The sequence below is a fragment of the Mauremys reevesii genome, linkage group 9 (assembly GCF_016161935.1).
Source record: "Mauremys reevesii isolate NIE-2019 linkage group 9, ASM1616193v1, whole genome shotgun sequence".
Classification (NCBI taxonomy): Eukaryota; Metazoa; Chordata; order Testudines; family Geoemydidae; genus Mauremys; species Mauremys reevesii.
The window spans coordinates 41,411,185-41,428,943 of NC_052631.1; the positions used below are offsets into that span (position 1 = coordinate 41,411,185).

The window sequence follows — 17,759 nt, forward strand, 5'->3', positions numbered from 1 at the left end:
CCCCCCCGCGGGGGGGGGCGGACTCTCCGCCGGCCGGCCGCTCCCCCCCGGTGGAAGGGGCGGCTATCTCCCGCCGCGCGCCCGCCCGCCGAGCGGCGCCCGGAAGGGCGCGCCGCTAGCCGCGCTAGCCCCACCCCCCGCGCTGTGGGCGGGGGGCGCCCGGCCGGCGCGCGCGCCTGCTGCTCGCGCGCGCGGCGCCGCCGCGCGGCGCCGCCGCGGGCCCGCCCCGAGGGGCCCGGCGGGGGCGGGCAGGGACCACTCGGGGCTACCCGCCGGGTCCGGCTGCAGTGCTAGGCCCCAACCCGCCCCTGCCGCGAGGGGGCGCTGGGGCACCTGGCCCATCACAACACCCCACAACCCTCCTCGTACCTGATCGCAGATGCATCATCTCTGGGATGGGGTGCCCACCTCGGGGAGCTCCAAACACAGGGCCTGTGGTCCACATCCGATCTGACTCCGCATATCAATATACGCAAACTGATGGCAGTACGCCTAAGCATTTCATGAGCACCTACATGGCCGTTGTGTGGCAGTCCTCAGAGACAACACCATGGCCACGTTCTACATCAACAAGCAAGGGGGAGCCCGGTCGTCCCTCTTATGCCAGGAGGCCATTCACCTGTGGGAGTTCTGCATAGTCCACTCGATACATCTGATGGCGTCGTTTCTCCCAGGGGTCCAGAACACGCTGGCAGACCACCTCAGCAGGTCCTTCCAGCCTCACGAGTGGTTGATTCATCCAGATATCATCCACTCCATCTTCCTGAGGTGGGGGTTTCCACCTCGCGCATCAGTCGGAAGTGCCAAGTGTTCTGTTCTCTCCAGGGGCACTCTCAGGGTTCCCTATCAGACTCTTTCCTATTTCCGTGGAAAGACCAGCTGCTCTATGCCTTCCCTTCATTCCTGCTGGTCCACAGGGTCCTACTCAAGCTGCACAGGGACAAGGCACACATGATTCTGGTCACCCCAGCATGGCCCAGGCATTACTGGTACACCACACTCCTGGAGTTGTCAGTAGAGCCTCCGATCACGCTCCCACTGTGGCCAAACCTGATCTCACAGGACCATGGACGACTCTGTCACCCTGACCTGCAATCGCTCCACCTTACAGCGTGAATGCTGCATGGCTAACTCGGTCAGAATTACTCTGCTCACAATCGGTGCAGCAGGTTCTGTTAGGCAGCAGGAAACCCTCAACTCAAGCCACATACCTGGCTAAATGGAGGCATTTCTCCTGTTGGTGCAAGCAGTGTGACATGCCCCCATTGCAGGCCTCGATACTTCTCATCCTAGACTATCTCCTATCCCTAACGAAGCAGGGCCTGGCGATATCATCTGTCAGGGTGCACCTGGCAGCCATCTCGGCTTTCCATCCAGGAGAACATGCTTCCTCCGTCTTCTCCAATCTGATGGTCGTTAGATTTCTGAAGAGTTTAGATTACCTCTACCCACCAGTGCGACAACCGGTTCTGGCGTGGGGCCTTAACCTGGTCCTCTCCAGGCTCACGGGGCCTCCGTTTGAGCAAATGGCCACCTGCTCACTCCTTTACCTATCTTGGAAGACAGCCTTTCTTGTAGCCATCATTTAGCAAAACGCGTATCTGAAATCAGAGCCCTCACGTCGGAGCCGCCGTTTAGTTTTCCATAAAGACAAGGTGCAGCTTTGCCTCTACGCTGCCTTTCTCCCCAAGGTGGTATCAGCTTTTCATGTGAACCAAGACATTTTCCTCCCGGTCTTTCATCTGAAGTTGCACGCTACGTGTCAGGATCAACGTATGCACTCTCTGGACGTTCGTAGGGCCCTCGCATTCGACCCAGCTCTTTGTTGCAGTGGCTGACCGGATGAAAGACCTACCAGTCTCCTCGCAATGCATCTCCTCTTGGATCATGGCCTGTATCCGTGCTTGCTACGATTTGGCCGGTGTCCCGACCCCCTGCCTCACCGCCCACTCTGCGAAGGCTCAAGCCTCATTGGCCACTTTCCTGGCTCAGGTTTCAATTCATGAGATCTGTAGAGCTGCGGTTTGGTCATCTGTACATACCTTTGCCTCTCACTATGCGTTAGTTCAGCAGTCTCGAGGCGATGCCGCATTTGGTTCAGGGGTTCTGCACTCAGCAATGTCTCACTCCGACCCCAACGCCTAGGTAAGGCTTGGGAGTTACTTTATTGGAATCGATATGAGGAAGTACTCGAAGAAGAAAAAACGGTTACTCACCTTTGTAACTGTTGCTCTTCGAGATGTGTTGCTCATATCCATTCCAAACCCGCTCTCCTTCCCCTCTGTCAGAGTAGCCGGCAAGAAGGAACTGAGGGAGTGCTGGGTCAGCTGGGGTGTATATATCCAGTGCCATTAAGGTGCCACTCCAGGGGGCACCACACCTAGCAACTGGGTTTTGCTAGGGTAAAAATTCTCCGACGATCATGCATGCAGCACGCGCACACCTAATTGGAATGGATATGAGCAACACATCTTGAAGAACAACAGTTACAAAGGTGAGTAACCATTTTTTATACCATGCTCTCCTTATTCATTTATGGACTTTGCTGCTGCATCAGTTTCTCTCCTTCTGCAGCCAAACAAAGCCACCACTTTTGGTACTTTCTAATTCCTCTCTCCTCCTGGGGACTGGTTTACTATCAAAACAAATGAATTTTAAACCTAGAAATTTCCAGCCTCCTATGGATTCACTCAGGGGCGGCTCCAGACCCCAGCACGCCAAGCGCGTGCTTGGGGCGGCATGCCGTGGGGGGCGCTCTGCCGGTCGCCGGGAGGGCAGCAGGCGGCTCCGATGGACCTCCCGCATGCATGCCTGCGGAGGGTCCGCTGGTCCCGCGCGGCTTCGGTGGAGCCACATGGGACCAGCGGACCCTCCGCAGGCACGCCTGCGGGAGGTCCACCGGAGCCACGGGACTGGCGACCGGCAGAGCGCCTCCCGCGGCATGCCGCCCTGCTTGGGGAGGTGAAATGTCTAGAGCCGCCCCTGGGTTCACTTGTTCATTACTCTCATCTTAAAAGTTTTTTTTTTTCCTGCCTCTCCCTTCAAGTAGCTCCTGCCAAGCCTTTCCTGTGGTTGGTGTGGAGGGTTTCTCCCCTGGTTCCCTCCCTGACACTCGATCCCCTTCAGATTCCCTGCTGGACTACCTGCTTGTCTCTACCAAATTCAGGTTGCCTTTTATATTTTCCCAAAAGGCCTGGTTAGTGAGCCATAGATTCCCATTGTGTTACCCCTGGATTATTTCCTTTACCTGGGGAAGCAGGCTACACCTGGCACAGGTGTGAGTCTGAGCCGCATACATCTTAGCGGGTCAGTTCACCCTATGACAAATAGCATAACTGGTAGAGAATATTTTTTTTAAAAAATCAATCATTTTATTTTCCCATTGGTTTGAGAGGAAAGATTCTTACTCTACTTCTTCCCATTGTAGTGAGCAGTGAGAGTAACCCTGTTCTCTGTAAGGTGGTGGCAGAATGAAGCAGGGTCAGAGTGTAGTGCTGCCAGAGTCCAGGAGGAAAGAAATGTAATAAAGAAGCCTAAGCTATTCCTGTTGTAGTGGAAACAGCAGATCTAATCTATGAGCAGCATCCTCATCAGTGGATATCCATGAAAGAGATTAGATCCTCTGTCACTTGGAACTATATATGTAGCCCTGCTCATGGTTCCCTTGGACAAAATATTCCTTACCTGCAATACTTGTTCTCTGAGGATATACATTTCAGTGCTTTACCTTTTTTGTGTACACTCATATTTTAATCAGCTTTTATTTAGGAGTTCCCTCCTGCTTTTCAAAGGAACTGGCTGTGGTAGGAATAAGGGCAACCCGTGGCACCAACTGGAAGGGTACTCAAAATGACTTTACAAGGTTCCTCAGAGACTGAAAACTTTGAAGCTGTTGGTGTTCCAATCTGGTGTCATGCTTGAAAAACAGACCCAAATGTGGAAATCTACTGAGAAGTGTATTTTTAGAGAACAAACATTTCACTAAAATAGCTGTCTTGTTCAATACAACACATTAGCTGTTATGTTATTGCTTGACTTACTGTCCCATGTTTGGGTTTAAATGATTATAGTTCAAATTTGCTCAGTTAACAAATTACTTTTTTTTTCTAGCTGATACTGCTATAAATCTCAGCCTGGTATCCGAAACTCAAGATGGGTTCTTTACAACTGGTCCATCGCCAATAATAAAGATTCTGCAGGTCAAATTATGCCTTCCAGGTACAACCAGTACAGTGCAACTCCAATGTAAATGAGAGCATAATATGGTTATACAGATGTAACAAAGACATAATTTGACTTTCAGCATCTTTATTACTGGTGGTGATCTGCTGACAGGAATTAACCTGGTTCAGTTTTTAGAGCCTTGGGTGAGTCTCTAGGGTTGGTAGTATTTAAGACAGACAAACCTTGCAAACTGACCAAATTTGATCTGAAATTACTGACACACACAAATATGAAACACCAAAATACTTAAAAAAACAAACAAACAAAAAAAAACACTCACATTTCACAGAACTGCACTTTACATAGGAAAATATTTGTGTTATCTAGCAAAATCACAACTTAAAATACTTGTAACTTCAAATGGCATATAATATTGAGCTGTGCTTCTGGTAAATAAAAACAATCTTTAACTAGGTACTAGAAACGCCAAGATTAAGTGCTGCCTTAATTACTTCCTCCTTTTGTATGATAAATGGTTTTTACAATGACCGTAGACACAAATAGTTTTGAGCTTAGGAGCCTGAAATAGCACATTTTTCCTTTAGCTGAAATCTCTTAAATGCTTCTCATGGTTTGCCATCCGGATGTCGTCTTGGCACAATTTCAGTTACTAGATGTGAGGGTTGTTAGTTAGTCACCACATATTGTACAATTTGGCCCATGACTCATTCTCACAGCAGTCCCATGTTTGTGACCAGTACTATTTTCAATATAAATACATGCTCTCCCTTGACCTTTATGATGTCAGCTAATGGCAGAACTAGAATCATGACTGGATATTGTTTCTAAAAGACACTAATCTGTTTCACTAATGAACAAAATGTTGAGTAAACATCTCACTAAATGAGTGCTTAGTTGTGTTAAAGTTTGCATCCTGGCTTCTTGAAATGTTCCAAACTACTGGTTAACATAGGTAATTTCTAGTTTTAATAAAAAATATGGATGGAACCTGAAAGGTTTCTGATAATTTACATTGAATGTCAGAAATCAGAAAAAGATTCCAAATAACTACACTAGGGCCTTTTGCCGTATGTGTTTTCTTGGTTACAAAATATTTAGTCAAATTAAATCAGTCCCATATCTTTATTGAATATCACTATTTGAATATTGTTCATAGCATCAGAATGAGTTCTATAATTACAAACTAATCTATTTCATTTTAACAAAAAGAGGCGGGGGGAACAAAATGTTTGTTTTTTAAATTTCATGTTTCAAATTGAAATGGAGTGACACCCCTCTCCCTCTCCACCCCTACTGCAGCTGATTAAATTAATTTGTTTTGCTGCAGTACCTATAGCAGAACCAATGCCCGACAACAGAGATTTCACTTCCCTTATGACTACCCCAGCAAGCAACACTTTTAAGCAGACTTAGGGGATGTGTGTGATGTAGAACAAAAATAACTGTTAAATTAGAGCGAAGGTTGCTCAAGTGAATTTCCTGTCACTAAAAATCAGGGCAATTGCCAGTTACGGCATAACATGCCAGAGACAGTAGCAGTGAGGGTGATTGAATGGGGAGACACAAATACTAGACAATTTGCAATATTGAAAAAAAATCATTTTAAAACTTAATGTATTTATTTCCCTTGATTTTTTTTTTCCAGAACTGATATCTTATATTAATATTGAAAAGTTTGTCTCCGCAACCAGAGTTGCTTGAAATGTAACTTTCTTCAAAGAAAAAAGCTTAAAATCTCAGTTGCCAGGGCAAACTTTCCACTTGACATAGGTAAGTGAATCTGATTAATGTTAAATATGTTCATGCTGGCACCAATTCCATTTTTGGTTAGTTAGTTTTTCTATATGTTTTAATTTTAACATGATCTCAGTCAACATGGATTTGCTTTGAGGACCAGCTGATTGGAAACCATATACAAGAAACAAAAGAAAAATTCCAGAATGAAAATGGGAATTCCCAAGTTTTTTGCTGGTCTTCAGCTGAGAATTTTTTTTTTGCTTTGTAAGCATTTGTGTTCCTAAAAGTTATAAATGAAGCTACTTGTTTTTAAGGTGAACCCTGCTACTCCATCTCAGTGACCACAAGCAAAATGTTACTAAGTCTGAATCTTTAGTTCGATGCAGGCTGTCTCTAACAATTAGATTTTTGTGGTTCCATATAGATGTTACAGAGATGAACAGAAACCTTCTGAAATGGCTCCAGTCCTTTTCTTTCGGACTGAACTGAGCGTGTGTGTGTGTGTGTGTGTGTAAAACCTGGACTGTAACTAACTAGCTTGTTTTTTGTGATGTGGGTGCAGATGTGTATTCCATGAGCCTGTGGGTGTTTATGAACTTGTCACACAGCATAACTATTATTTAACTGTAATTTGATTCCATGACTGACAAAAAATAATTCGCAAACTATAATATATTGCTTCTGAATGTACCCACATGTATAGATACCTTTACTTCCATTTAAAAATGTAACTGTTTAAACAATTAAAAATATTTAAATGGTTAACAGATTAAAGGACCAGGGCGGTTAGGTTTGGGGCCGCTCGGGGCGGCTGGGGTGCTCTGGCCGGCATGGGGGTTAACGGTTAATGCGGGTTAATCAGTAAGACTAATCCTTACCAGTTAACATTTTACATCCCTACATCCAGGAGGGACTTTTTTTTTTTTTTTTTGTAATGATAGTCACATTTTGCTGTAATCCTATGTCAGCAAGACACTACATCAAAGGTAGATTTGTTAGCACAGCAATAGTCAGCATTTTGATTTCATCGCAGTTGCTGCATTTTGTTTTTAATTTCCCTGCACATAAATGTATCAGAAGAGGATCACACTTGAGTCTGCTGCTCTTGCACATAGCACTTCTGTGGCTCCAGAAGGCACAGCAGCTGAGTAAAACCGATATCCTTAAAGTTGAAATCCCACTTCTCCTGCTGATGTTGTATTAGAAGTGCCTAGTGGTGAAATAATACAGGTCTGATCCCAGAGTACAGAGCAGAAACAAGGAGAAAGGAAAGAAGGATAAAAGCAGAAGAGATGTGACTAGATTGCTAGTACCAGACTTTTATTCTTGGACAGACTGTGATTCCCTCATCTCATATTGTTGTATAAAAAGGTTTGGAGTGCTACAAAGGCAGCTTGTTTTGTCTATGAAGGAGTGCTTTGCTGCAGTCTTGTGACCCTCCCCACCCTATAGTAAATGGAACAGTGTTGACTGGGTCTGGAGGGAGCATTGTCCAGCCTTCCTCAACTAGAGGGTAATGTTGAATGCAGTGATGCTTTTGAGGAATATAGAAGGGATAGTGTATGGGTGGAGGTGAGGGTGATGGAAAGATAGTATTTGGGGAAGAGAAGAACTGGCGGGACTGTTGGGAGGGTGAGAAAGAGACCCAGGGTATGTCTTCACTACCGGCTGGATCGGCGGGCAGTGATCGATCCAGCGGGGATCGATTTATTGTGTCTAGTCTAGATGCGATAAATTGATCCCCGAGCACTCTCCCATCGATTCCTGTACTCCAGCTCGGCAAGAGGCGCGAGCAGAGGCAACGGGGGAGCGGCAGCAGTCAACTCACTGAAGTGAAGACACCATGGTAAGTCAATCTAAGTATGTCGACTTCAGCTACGTTATTCATGTCGCTGAAGTTGCATAACTTAGATTGATTTCTCCCCCCCCCTCCCCCCCCAAGTGTAGACCAGGCCTCAGAATACAAAGATGGGGAAATCAAGCCGAAGGAACTAACTGAACTGATTCATATTGGTGTTGATTGTGTGTGAGTTTCTTTTGTTGTCTAGTCAGTGCAATTAGATGTGGTAATTAGCCGGATTCATAGCAAATGAGAACTCTATCACCCTCCCAAAGACAGAGTAGGAGATTCGTGCCCCTAGACAAAAATGACATTAAACCCCAATAAGGGGTTTTATAGACTTATAAACATGTTGCTTTTATAATCCTTAATCACTCTATTTGTGAGTAGATAGCAGCCAGTGTAAGCTTGTTAAATATAAAAAGTATTTGAAGGAGAGAGGTGCTTTGTTTTTATATTTCTATATCGCTGAACATTGTATGTACAGCATGCATTTTACCTGCATAAAAAATATTGTTTTAGGAAATGTTGAAAGCAGATATGTTGGGGGGGGATTTCATTTTATCTAACTCAGAATTTGTCATTTTATGATGTTTAAGATATCTGAAAATGACAACTTAAACTTTGATTTTAAATGTCACACATTTTACCACCAGTTTTGAAAATAGTGTTAATCAAATCAGTTAGAAAATATTTTCAGTTTACACATTTTTTTTTATATGCAACTCAAAAGTAGTGTTTTTTACTCCACTAATGTTGCAGTTCCTCGTATTAATATGAGGAATATTTTCATTAGTTCAATAGGAAAAAAATAAATATTCCACTCTTGTACTTTTATTCAATATCACACATGATACTATGAATGTAATTGATTTCTTAATCTGTACATTTTTAATTTATATACATGTGAACACCACATTTTATGAAATACGTTAATTTCTATAATCTTAGATTTGAAAGCTCAGAAATATTCCCAGTAATATTTAGGATCTTATCTTAGTACAAATATGTACTTTATTATTATTATGGTTGTGAACACCTACCTAGAATAGATTGGAATTAGTTGAAATTTTAAATATTGCAGAAATATGTAAATATTTATGATCATTCCTGATAACATCATAGAATGCAGTAGAACATACATTTTGTTAAAATATACATGCTACCATATATTCAGATATATAAACAGATTTGTTTGGTCCATTTTCCTATTCATTTTGGTATTTTAACCATTTCTAATCTGTACAAGTTTTTGACCACTACTTTACTTTAAACAGAGGTTGGTAGGTAGGTAAAATAGTGAAAAAATGTGTATGTATATATAATTAATCGTAGTTGGTAATTTAGGCCTTGATCCTGCAACCACAAAGAAGTACCGTTAGTCACTTGTGTAGTCTCTGAGATGAATAGGAGTACCAGCCTACAAAGTTGATTACTTGCATATATTTGCAGTATAAAGCTTCTCAGGCTCCAGTAGGGTTGCCAGCCCTCCAGGATTGTCCTGGAGTCTCCAGGAATTAAAGATTAACCTTTAATTAAAGGTTATGTTATTTGATGAAACATCCAGGAATACGTCCAGCCACAATTGGTAACCCTTAGGCTCCAGTCTTTCAAGATGATTTGTGCAAGCAGACCCATACAAAATCTCAGAAGAATTTAAAATGTCTGATTATAAAATGCTGAGTTTTACTGAATTTTAATTTTTTCCTAGGGCCATGTGGTTATGATATTCAGGTTCCATAATGCCTCCTGCCATGACAGACATCCTTGACATCTGGGCAGTGGATTCACAGATAGGAGCTGATGGTTTAATTTCTGTGGATTTCTTGCTCCCAACTGGAACATACATCAACCTGGATGTACCTCGAGATGCCACCATATGCCATATTAAACAGGTAAATTAGTGATTGGCTTGCTATTTTAGATGAGCTCCATCGCTGATTTTGTTAAGAAGTACTTTATATATAAAATGTTATTTACAAGTCTTCAAGTAAGCTTTTAGAAGCTTGTTCCTATCTATGAAACCAAGGTGCAACTTTATAAAGTGAATAAAATGTAAACTGGTGTGATATCTGTCTTAGACTGTAGACCGCATGAAACAATAGCTCCAAGAAGTGTGAACTGCTCCCATTCGTCTGATCAAGTGTTACCTCTGAAACCTAATGATGACAATTTAAATGTCAGCATTGACTATTTCACTGCTTATTAAATTAGCTCTGAATCTAGCTGTGCCCATCTCGCAATCCCTAAATTCTTCCTGTGCCTTCTCAGGGACTAAAAACCGCAACCACCCCTTAATCATCAGCAAGAACCTTAACTTCTCTACGTGACAAATCTATGATGAAATTATACATTGTCTCCCCCATCCATCCTCCCCCAAAAAATCTACATTGAAGACTGAAAGGGTGAGAACATTGCAAAATGAATTAAATTAAATATTAAAATAAATAACACATGGGCTATTCTCCTGAATATATTATTTTAATATTTAACTCAAAATGGAGGTTTTCTTAAAATTTAGAAATCCTGCAAGTTTCATTTAGTCTGCTCTAGAAGCATGGGGGCCAGTGTACTCCCAGTTATACCTCCATACATCTGGAGTTACACCATTGACTTCAGTGGAGTAACTCAAGATATATATTGGTGTGACTGAGAACAGAATTTTTCTGCTGGATCCTTGCACAGATTTTAGGTTTAGGTTCTCTGTGGTATGCACCATGTTTTGACTATAAAGATTTAAAGTACTTCTGTTAATGTTATTTAATTAATAAAACAATTTATTTTTCATTTAGCATATATTTTGGAGGCACACATGGAGTGTGCAGTGTAGAAACTCTGAGCTAGATCTCTAATGTGAGCATGTCTAGCTGTGGCTTTGGAAAATGGAACAATGCATTTAGGTGTGTGTAGCTGTTGGTTCAGCAAAGCGTATGTATTGTGAATATAACTTTCTTTAAGGGATACAGCTAAATTTAGAAAAATCACACACCTGATTTTTTTTAACTGTTGTTGAAAGTTGCATCTAAGATTACTGTAAGCAAAATAGGTTAAAGAAAATGTTTTCCATTTTTCTCAGTTTTTCAGGCATCAACAGCACTTTATACCCATATTCAGTTTCCTCTGTAGTAACTCAGTTTGCTATTTGTGTGTGACACAAAAACAAGAGACACATCCATTTTGAGCAGGGGGTTGGACTAGATGACCTCCTGAGGTCCCTTCCAACCCTGAGATTCTATGATTCTATGATTTTAGACATAGGTAGATATGATTGTAAAACCACAACTTTTCTGGTGGACTCAAAGGAAGGTGTAATGTCTGATAGTATTTTAACTATGCTTTTTTTTAATTGACAATATTTCCATTTAGAGAGACAAGGTGGGTGAGGTAGTACCTTTCATTGGACCAACTCTGTAAGCTCAAAAGCTTGTCTTTTTCACCAACAGAAGTTGGTCCAATGAAAGATATTACCTCACTCACCTTTTCTCTCTAATATCCTGGGTCCAACATGGCTACAACAACACCGCATAAAATATTTCCATTTGGCAGTGTTCTTTTCATCTAAGGTCCCTGGGTTCCAGTATGTTGATTGACAGTAGTAGTAATTTCTGGAGGGTTGTTAGAAGTGCCTTATTTGGGGCATCATTGTAAAGAGAGTGAAAGCCTTGATTATTAAACATGTTAAATGCTTTTTTCCTGTAATGAACTTGGAACATCCTTGCTCTAGTGTTCTAGAAACAGCTGGTTTTAATGTTCCTGTAATGTTTGTACCAAAGAGGGCTTTTACCTTTTCCTCCCCCAAGTCTTTTTAATTACTTTGGGATGTATTACTGTATTTTTATTTTTCAAAAGACTGGTGTAAACAGTCCATCCAGCAAATGAATGTCTTGCATAATTGTAAAAGGATGAATAGAATAAAATCTGGTTCCCAGCATTCCTAGTTATTTTGTTCTTTAACTTGAAGCAATGGGGCTGATCTGCTTTTGTTTAAGGAGTAATAGATTGAATGCATGGTAGGGGGAAGTATGTACAAAAACAGTCTTCTGCATTCTTAAACTCGAAGGTCATAAAACTGACTTGTAAGAGATCTCTTTGCTGATATCCAAGCATAGGTATTGTACTGTGCTTTTAAAAAGTATTAAAAAATACTAGGTGGGATTCCAGTTTTATTTTGCACCATGGATTTGAAGTTCATATAATATTCTAATTTCTAACCTAAGTTCGGTGCCATATTTTGACTGTTGAGGCGTAGCATATCTAAGTCCTCTACCTCAGTAGAAGACTTCTTTAAAAGAGGGGCTAACAGGCCTAAACCTTACCCATACATTGGTTTTATGTTTCTTTCTTAGAGCTTTCAGTATCAGTCCTTTTAAAGCAGGGCTGATAAAGACCCACATCCTCAGCTGGAAGATCCACAAAGAAACCCAAGGTGCTATGTTCGTTGTCATCACGGATGCACAAATGAACCTATTCCTTTAGCTCTACTGTCTGTCTTTTATTATTACTTTTATTTATTGAGGACCATACAGATGTAGGAGAAGTTGTTTCTCTGAGGAGGTTATGGCCTAGTTATCTGGTCTGCTTTTGCTAGGAGTCAGAGTGCACCCGATATGACAAGTCAAATTAAAAGATTAAAAAAAGATTAAAACTTTAAAAAAATTAAAAGCAGTGTTAGTTTTATGCTGTTTTATTTTTTTTTTCTTGGTTTCTTTAGGGGAAGAATTTTGAAAATGCTGAGTCAGACTATTAAAATGGTTGTAAATGTTCCTTGGCCATAAGGATAGTGATCATGAAAAAGGCATTAAAAAGCTTTAACTTGAGATACTCAGTGAGCCTTTACCCAGTAAAGTAGAGGGGCTCCCTAATCTCCATGTGTCCTAGGGATTACCTAGTGTTCAAATTACAGATTGTACTTGTACAATTGTACTTGTACAGATTACAAATTTCAAGTGCTTATGATTTCAGGAGTGGAAAGAAACATCTCACCTTACTTCATTTAAATTCTATTTTTCAGTTAAACTCTTCACGATTGCCATGGACTTCATTCCTAAATGATGACACAGTCTGAAACTTTCAGTGGGCTTCTAAATCTACAATAGAATGCCTCTGTTCCCATCCTGTTCTCCTCCCTCCTCCATCTTGCCTCAGAGCTTAAAATAAGGGGACTCTTAGGTTGCCCCAAGCAGCTAATCTTGCTTGTCTTGGCTAATGAGAGACAGAGAGGCAGTGAGAGACAGAAAGGCATCCTTTAAAAAGTGGAAGTTAAATCCTAGTGAGGGAAATAGAAAGGAGCATAAACTCTGGCAAATGAAGTGTAAAAATATAATTAGGAAGGCCAAAAAAGAATTTGAAGAACAGCTCCAAAGAATCCAAAAGTAATAGCAATTTTTTTTAAGAACATCAGAAGCAGGAAGTCTGCTAAATAATCAGTGAGGCCACTGGATGAGCGAGTTGCTAAAGGAACTCAAATGTGAAATTGCAGAACTACTAACTGTAGTTTGTAACCTATCATTTAAATCAGCTTCTGTACCAAATGGCTAATTTATAAAAATTAGGATAGCTAATTTTTAAAAAGAGCTCTAGAGGTGATCCTGGCAATTACAGGCCAGTAAGCCTGACTTCAGTACTGGACAAACTGGTTGAAACTATAGTAAAGAACAAAATTGTCAGGCTCATAGATAAACATAATTTGTTGGGGAAGTGTGAACAATTCTTTGAGGGGGTCAACAAGCCTGTGGACAAGGGAGTTCCAGTGGATATAATGTACTTAGATTTTCAGAAAGCCTTTGACAAGGTCTCTCACCACCTCTTAAGCAAAGTAAGCTGTCATGGGATAAGAGGGAAAGTCCTCTCATGGATTGGTGACTGGTTAAAAGATAGGAAGCAAAGGGTAGAAATAAATGGTCGGTTTTCAGGATGGAGAGAGGTAAATAGTGATGTCCCCCGTAGGTTTGTACTAGGACCAGTCCTAGTCAACATACTCATAAATGATCTGGAAAAAGGGGTAAATAGTGAGGTGGCAAAATTTGCAGATAATACAAAACTACTCAAGATGGTTAAGTCCCAAGCAGACTGTGACGAGCTACAAAAAGATATCACAAAACTGGATTACTGGGCAACAGAATGGCAGATGAAATTCAGTGTTGATAAATGCAAAGTAATACATATTGGAAAACATAATCCCAACTATAAAATGATGGGGTCTAAATTAGCTGTTACCACTCAAGAAAGAGATCTTGGAGTCATTGTGGATAGTTCTCTGAAAACATCCACTCAATGTGCAGCGGCAGTCTAAAAAGTGAACAGAATGTTGGGAATCATTAAGAAAGGGATAGATGATAACACTGGTCTACAATTTTTGAGAAGTCATCTGCTTCAGAGATAAAATGTGATATTTATTATGTATTTTGATGTGCTGAATTCAAATATGACAATTAAAACAACTGATTGGCTACTGTTTCTAAGATATTTAAGTTTTTACATTTTATGTCTATGTATATTGTGTAGATAGTAGAGTTTTAATCATAAATTGTAAACCTAGGTCTTTTCATGTGTTTATGGTTGCTTTACATGATAATATTTCACCTGTCCTGTTTATGTAACACTTTAAAAATCAGCAAAAGGGTTATATAACTAAAATTTATTATGAAACAAAAGGCAAAAAACTATTATGTACATAGTTTAGTCCTATTCAGTGTCTACTCAGCGCTTCTTGGCTTGTCTCTTGTATTCATTAAATGGAGCATCTCTTGTCACTGTCCAGCAATAGTCTGCAAGCATTGATGGGCTCCGTTTGCCCTGATAGCGTTTCTCCATTATTGCAATGTCCTGGTGAAATCGCTCGCCGTGCTTGTCGCTCACTGCTCCGCAGTTCGGTGGAAAAAAATCTAGACGAGAGTGCAAAAAATGTATCTTTAGTGACATGTTGCAACCAAGGCTTTTGTATGCCTTGAGGAGGTTTTCCACCAACAACCTGTAGTTGTCTGCCTTGTTGTTTCTGAGAAAATTTATTGCCACTAACTGGAAGGCTTTCCATGCCGTCTTTTCCTTGCCACGCAGTGCATGGTCAAATGCATCATCTCGAAGAAGTTCACAAATCTGAGGACCAACAAAGACACCTTCCTTTATCTTAGCTTCACTTAACCTTGGAAATTTTCCATGGAGGTACTTGAAAGCTGCTTGTGTTTTGTCAATGGCCTTGACAAAGTTCTTCATCAGACCCAGCTTGATGTGTAAGGGTGGTAACAAAATCTTCCTTGATTCAACAAGTGGTGGATGCTGAACACTTTTCCTCCCAGGCTCCAATGACTGTCGGAGTGGCCAATCTTTCTTGATGTAGTGGGAATCTCTTGCACGACTATCCCATTCGCAGAGAAAACAGCAGTACTTTGTGTATCCAGTCTGCAGACCAAGCAAGAGAGCAACAACCTTCAAATTGCCACAAAGCTGCCACTGATGTTGGTCATAGTTTATGCACCTCAAAAGTTGTTTCATGTTGTCATAGGTTTCCTTCATATGGACTGCATGACCAACTGGAATTGATGGCAAAACATTGCCATTATGCAGTAAAACAGCTTTAAGACTCGTCTTGGATGAATCAATTAACAGTCTCCACCCATCTGGATCGTGAACGACGTTGAGGGCTGCCATCATACCATCGATGTTGTTGCAGGCTACAAGATCACCTTCCATGAAGAAGAATGGGACAAGATCCTTTTGACGGTCACGGAACATGGAAACCCTAACATCACCTGCCAGGAGATTCCACTGCTGTAGTCTGCAGCCCAACAGCTCTGCCTTACTCTTGGGTAGTTCCAAATCCCTGACAAGGTCATTCAGTTCACCTTGTGTTATGAGGTGTGGTTCAGAGGAGGAGAAAATGTGGGTCCTGTGACATTGATGGTTCAGGACCAGAAGTTTCATCCTCTTCCTCATCTGACTCAAGTGAGAATGATTCTGGTGCATCAGGAACTGGCAGTCCTTCTCCGTGGGGTACTGGGCGTATAGCTAATGGAATGTTTGGATAATGCACAGTCCACTTTTTCTTCTTTGACACACCTTTCCCAACTGGAGGCACCATGCAGAAGTAACAATTGCTGGTATGATCTGTTGGCTCTCTCCAAATCATTGGCACTGCAAAAGGCATACATTTCCTTTTCCTCTTCAACCACTGGCGAAGATTTGTTGCACAAGTGTTGCAGCATATGTGTTGGGCGCACCTCTTGTCCTGATCTCCAATTTTGCAGCCAAAATAAAGGTGATAGGCTTTCTTAACCATAGTGGTTATACTGCGCTTTTGTGATGCAAAAGTCACTTCACCACAAACGTAGCAGAAGTTATCTGCACTGTTCACACAAGTACGAGGCATCTCTGCTCACTTTGGCTAACCAGAAATGTGTCCCTTTGCAAAATCAAACACTGACAAATAAGAGAGCACGACACTGTATGATTTCTGGAGCTGATATAGGGCAATTTGTTCAGCAGAGTGATGTAAGCTTTGTTCTTCTTCAAGTGCTGTCCCTGTGGGTGCTCCACTCTAGGTGACGGTGCGTCCCGGCGCCGTTGATCGGAGATTTTCGGTAGCAGTGCCAGGCTGGGGCGCACGCACCCAGATGGTATCTCCTGTCTAGTTGGAATCTTCCTGAGTGCGTGCGCCCCACACCCTCCTCAGTTCCTTCTCAACCGTCCTTGGCCAAAGACGGATCCTAGGGCAGTGCTGCCTTCTCTTCCCTGGTATCTATAGGAAACAGTAACAAAGAACATAGAAATAATTATTAGTTACATCCCAGTTGTTTCCCTTCCTTTAGTGGTTACATAGTTAGTTAGCAATGGAGGCACTTCACAGGGATGTGGGTGTCCCCAAGGCACCTCACACAGTATGAGTGCCCGTCTGTCCATGGCAGGGAGTCCTGGCAGGAGATGCATCTTTTGAATCCTGAAGCTCCTGGCATTATGAATTAGAGATGGCCAAGGAGAGTGTCTCAACGGGAGACAAGCCTGAAGGACCTTAGATGCCTTGACGTCTTGGGCTGCAAGGTTTATACGTCCTCCACACTACAATTCAGAATTGCAAGCTATTCTGCACCCCTCTTCAGTTACGACTTTGATATTTACAATAAACTTTTGAATTTGCCTTCTACATTCCAGAGGATAGGAGAGCAGACTTCAAATAAATCCTGACTGAGAACCAACTGATTTCTAGAACGGCCCTACAGGCATCTCTCTAGACATGGCAGACACAGCAGTCCGTACAACTGCAACTGCTGTGGTTATGCGCAGATCCTCATGGCTCTCTGCATCTGGCATCCCCAAAGAACTGCAGACCAAAATGGAGGATCTCCCTTTTGATAAGGACAGACTTTCTCCTACCCTCCTACCCTTCCCCGTCCCTCCTCAGGGACCCTTCTCATGACCACTTACTTCGCACAGAAGTGGCGCATCTTCTACAACTAGGTGCAGAGGAACCTGTGCCACTGCAAAATCAAGGGACAGGTTTCTACTCCTGTTACTTTCTAACTCAGAAAAAGACTGGAGGATGGAGGCCTATACTAGATCTACACCGACTGAACAAATTCATGAGGATACAAAGATTCAAGATGGTCACACTGGGCACAATAATACCTACACTGGATCAAGGGGACTGGTTCACAGCTCTTGACCTACAGGATGCTTACTTTCATATATCAATCCATCCAGTTCACAGACGCTTTCTATGATTCACAATCGGTCACGACCATTTTCAATACAGAGTTCTTCCTTTCGGACCCGCCACAGCACCAAGAGTTTTTCCAAGACTCTAGCCGTAGACGTGGCTCATCTCCGCAAACACGGGGTCACGCTGTTCCCCTATCTGGACCATTGCCTCATCAAGGGCAACTCCTATGGCGAGACACTTCAAGCTACCCATTTTGCCATCTCCCTCTTTCACAGCCTAGGCCTCCAAATAAACATCCAAAAATCCACCCTGACACCTAAACAACAGATCGAGTTCATCGGAGCT

The 17,759-nt window shown here is 42.2% G+C and overlaps 1 protein-coding gene across 12 annotated transcripts in view; it reads left to right on the plus strand.

Moving 5' to 3' along the window:
- Positions 1 to 17,759, plus strand: part of PIK3CB (phosphatidylinositol-4,5-bisphosphate 3-kinase catalytic subunit beta) — a 224,566-nt gene that overhangs the window by 100,622 nt on the left and 106,185 nt on the right. For 9 of the 12 annotated variants that reach the window (XM_039488094.1, XM_039488091.1, XM_039488099.1 and 6 more), the window contains one exon: positions 9,474 to 9,657. In XM_039488094.1, coding sequence (XP_039344028.1) covers positions 9,505 to 9,657 — 153 coding nt within the window. In that variant the 5' untranslated portion in view covers positions 9,474 to 9,504. Of the gene's footprint in view, positions 1 to 5,830; positions 5,956 to 9,473; positions 9,658 to 10,033; positions 10,168 to 17,759 lie in introns of those variants that run through there. The other 3 variants (XM_039488093.1, XM_039488101.1, XM_039488102.1) reach the window with 3 other exon arrangements.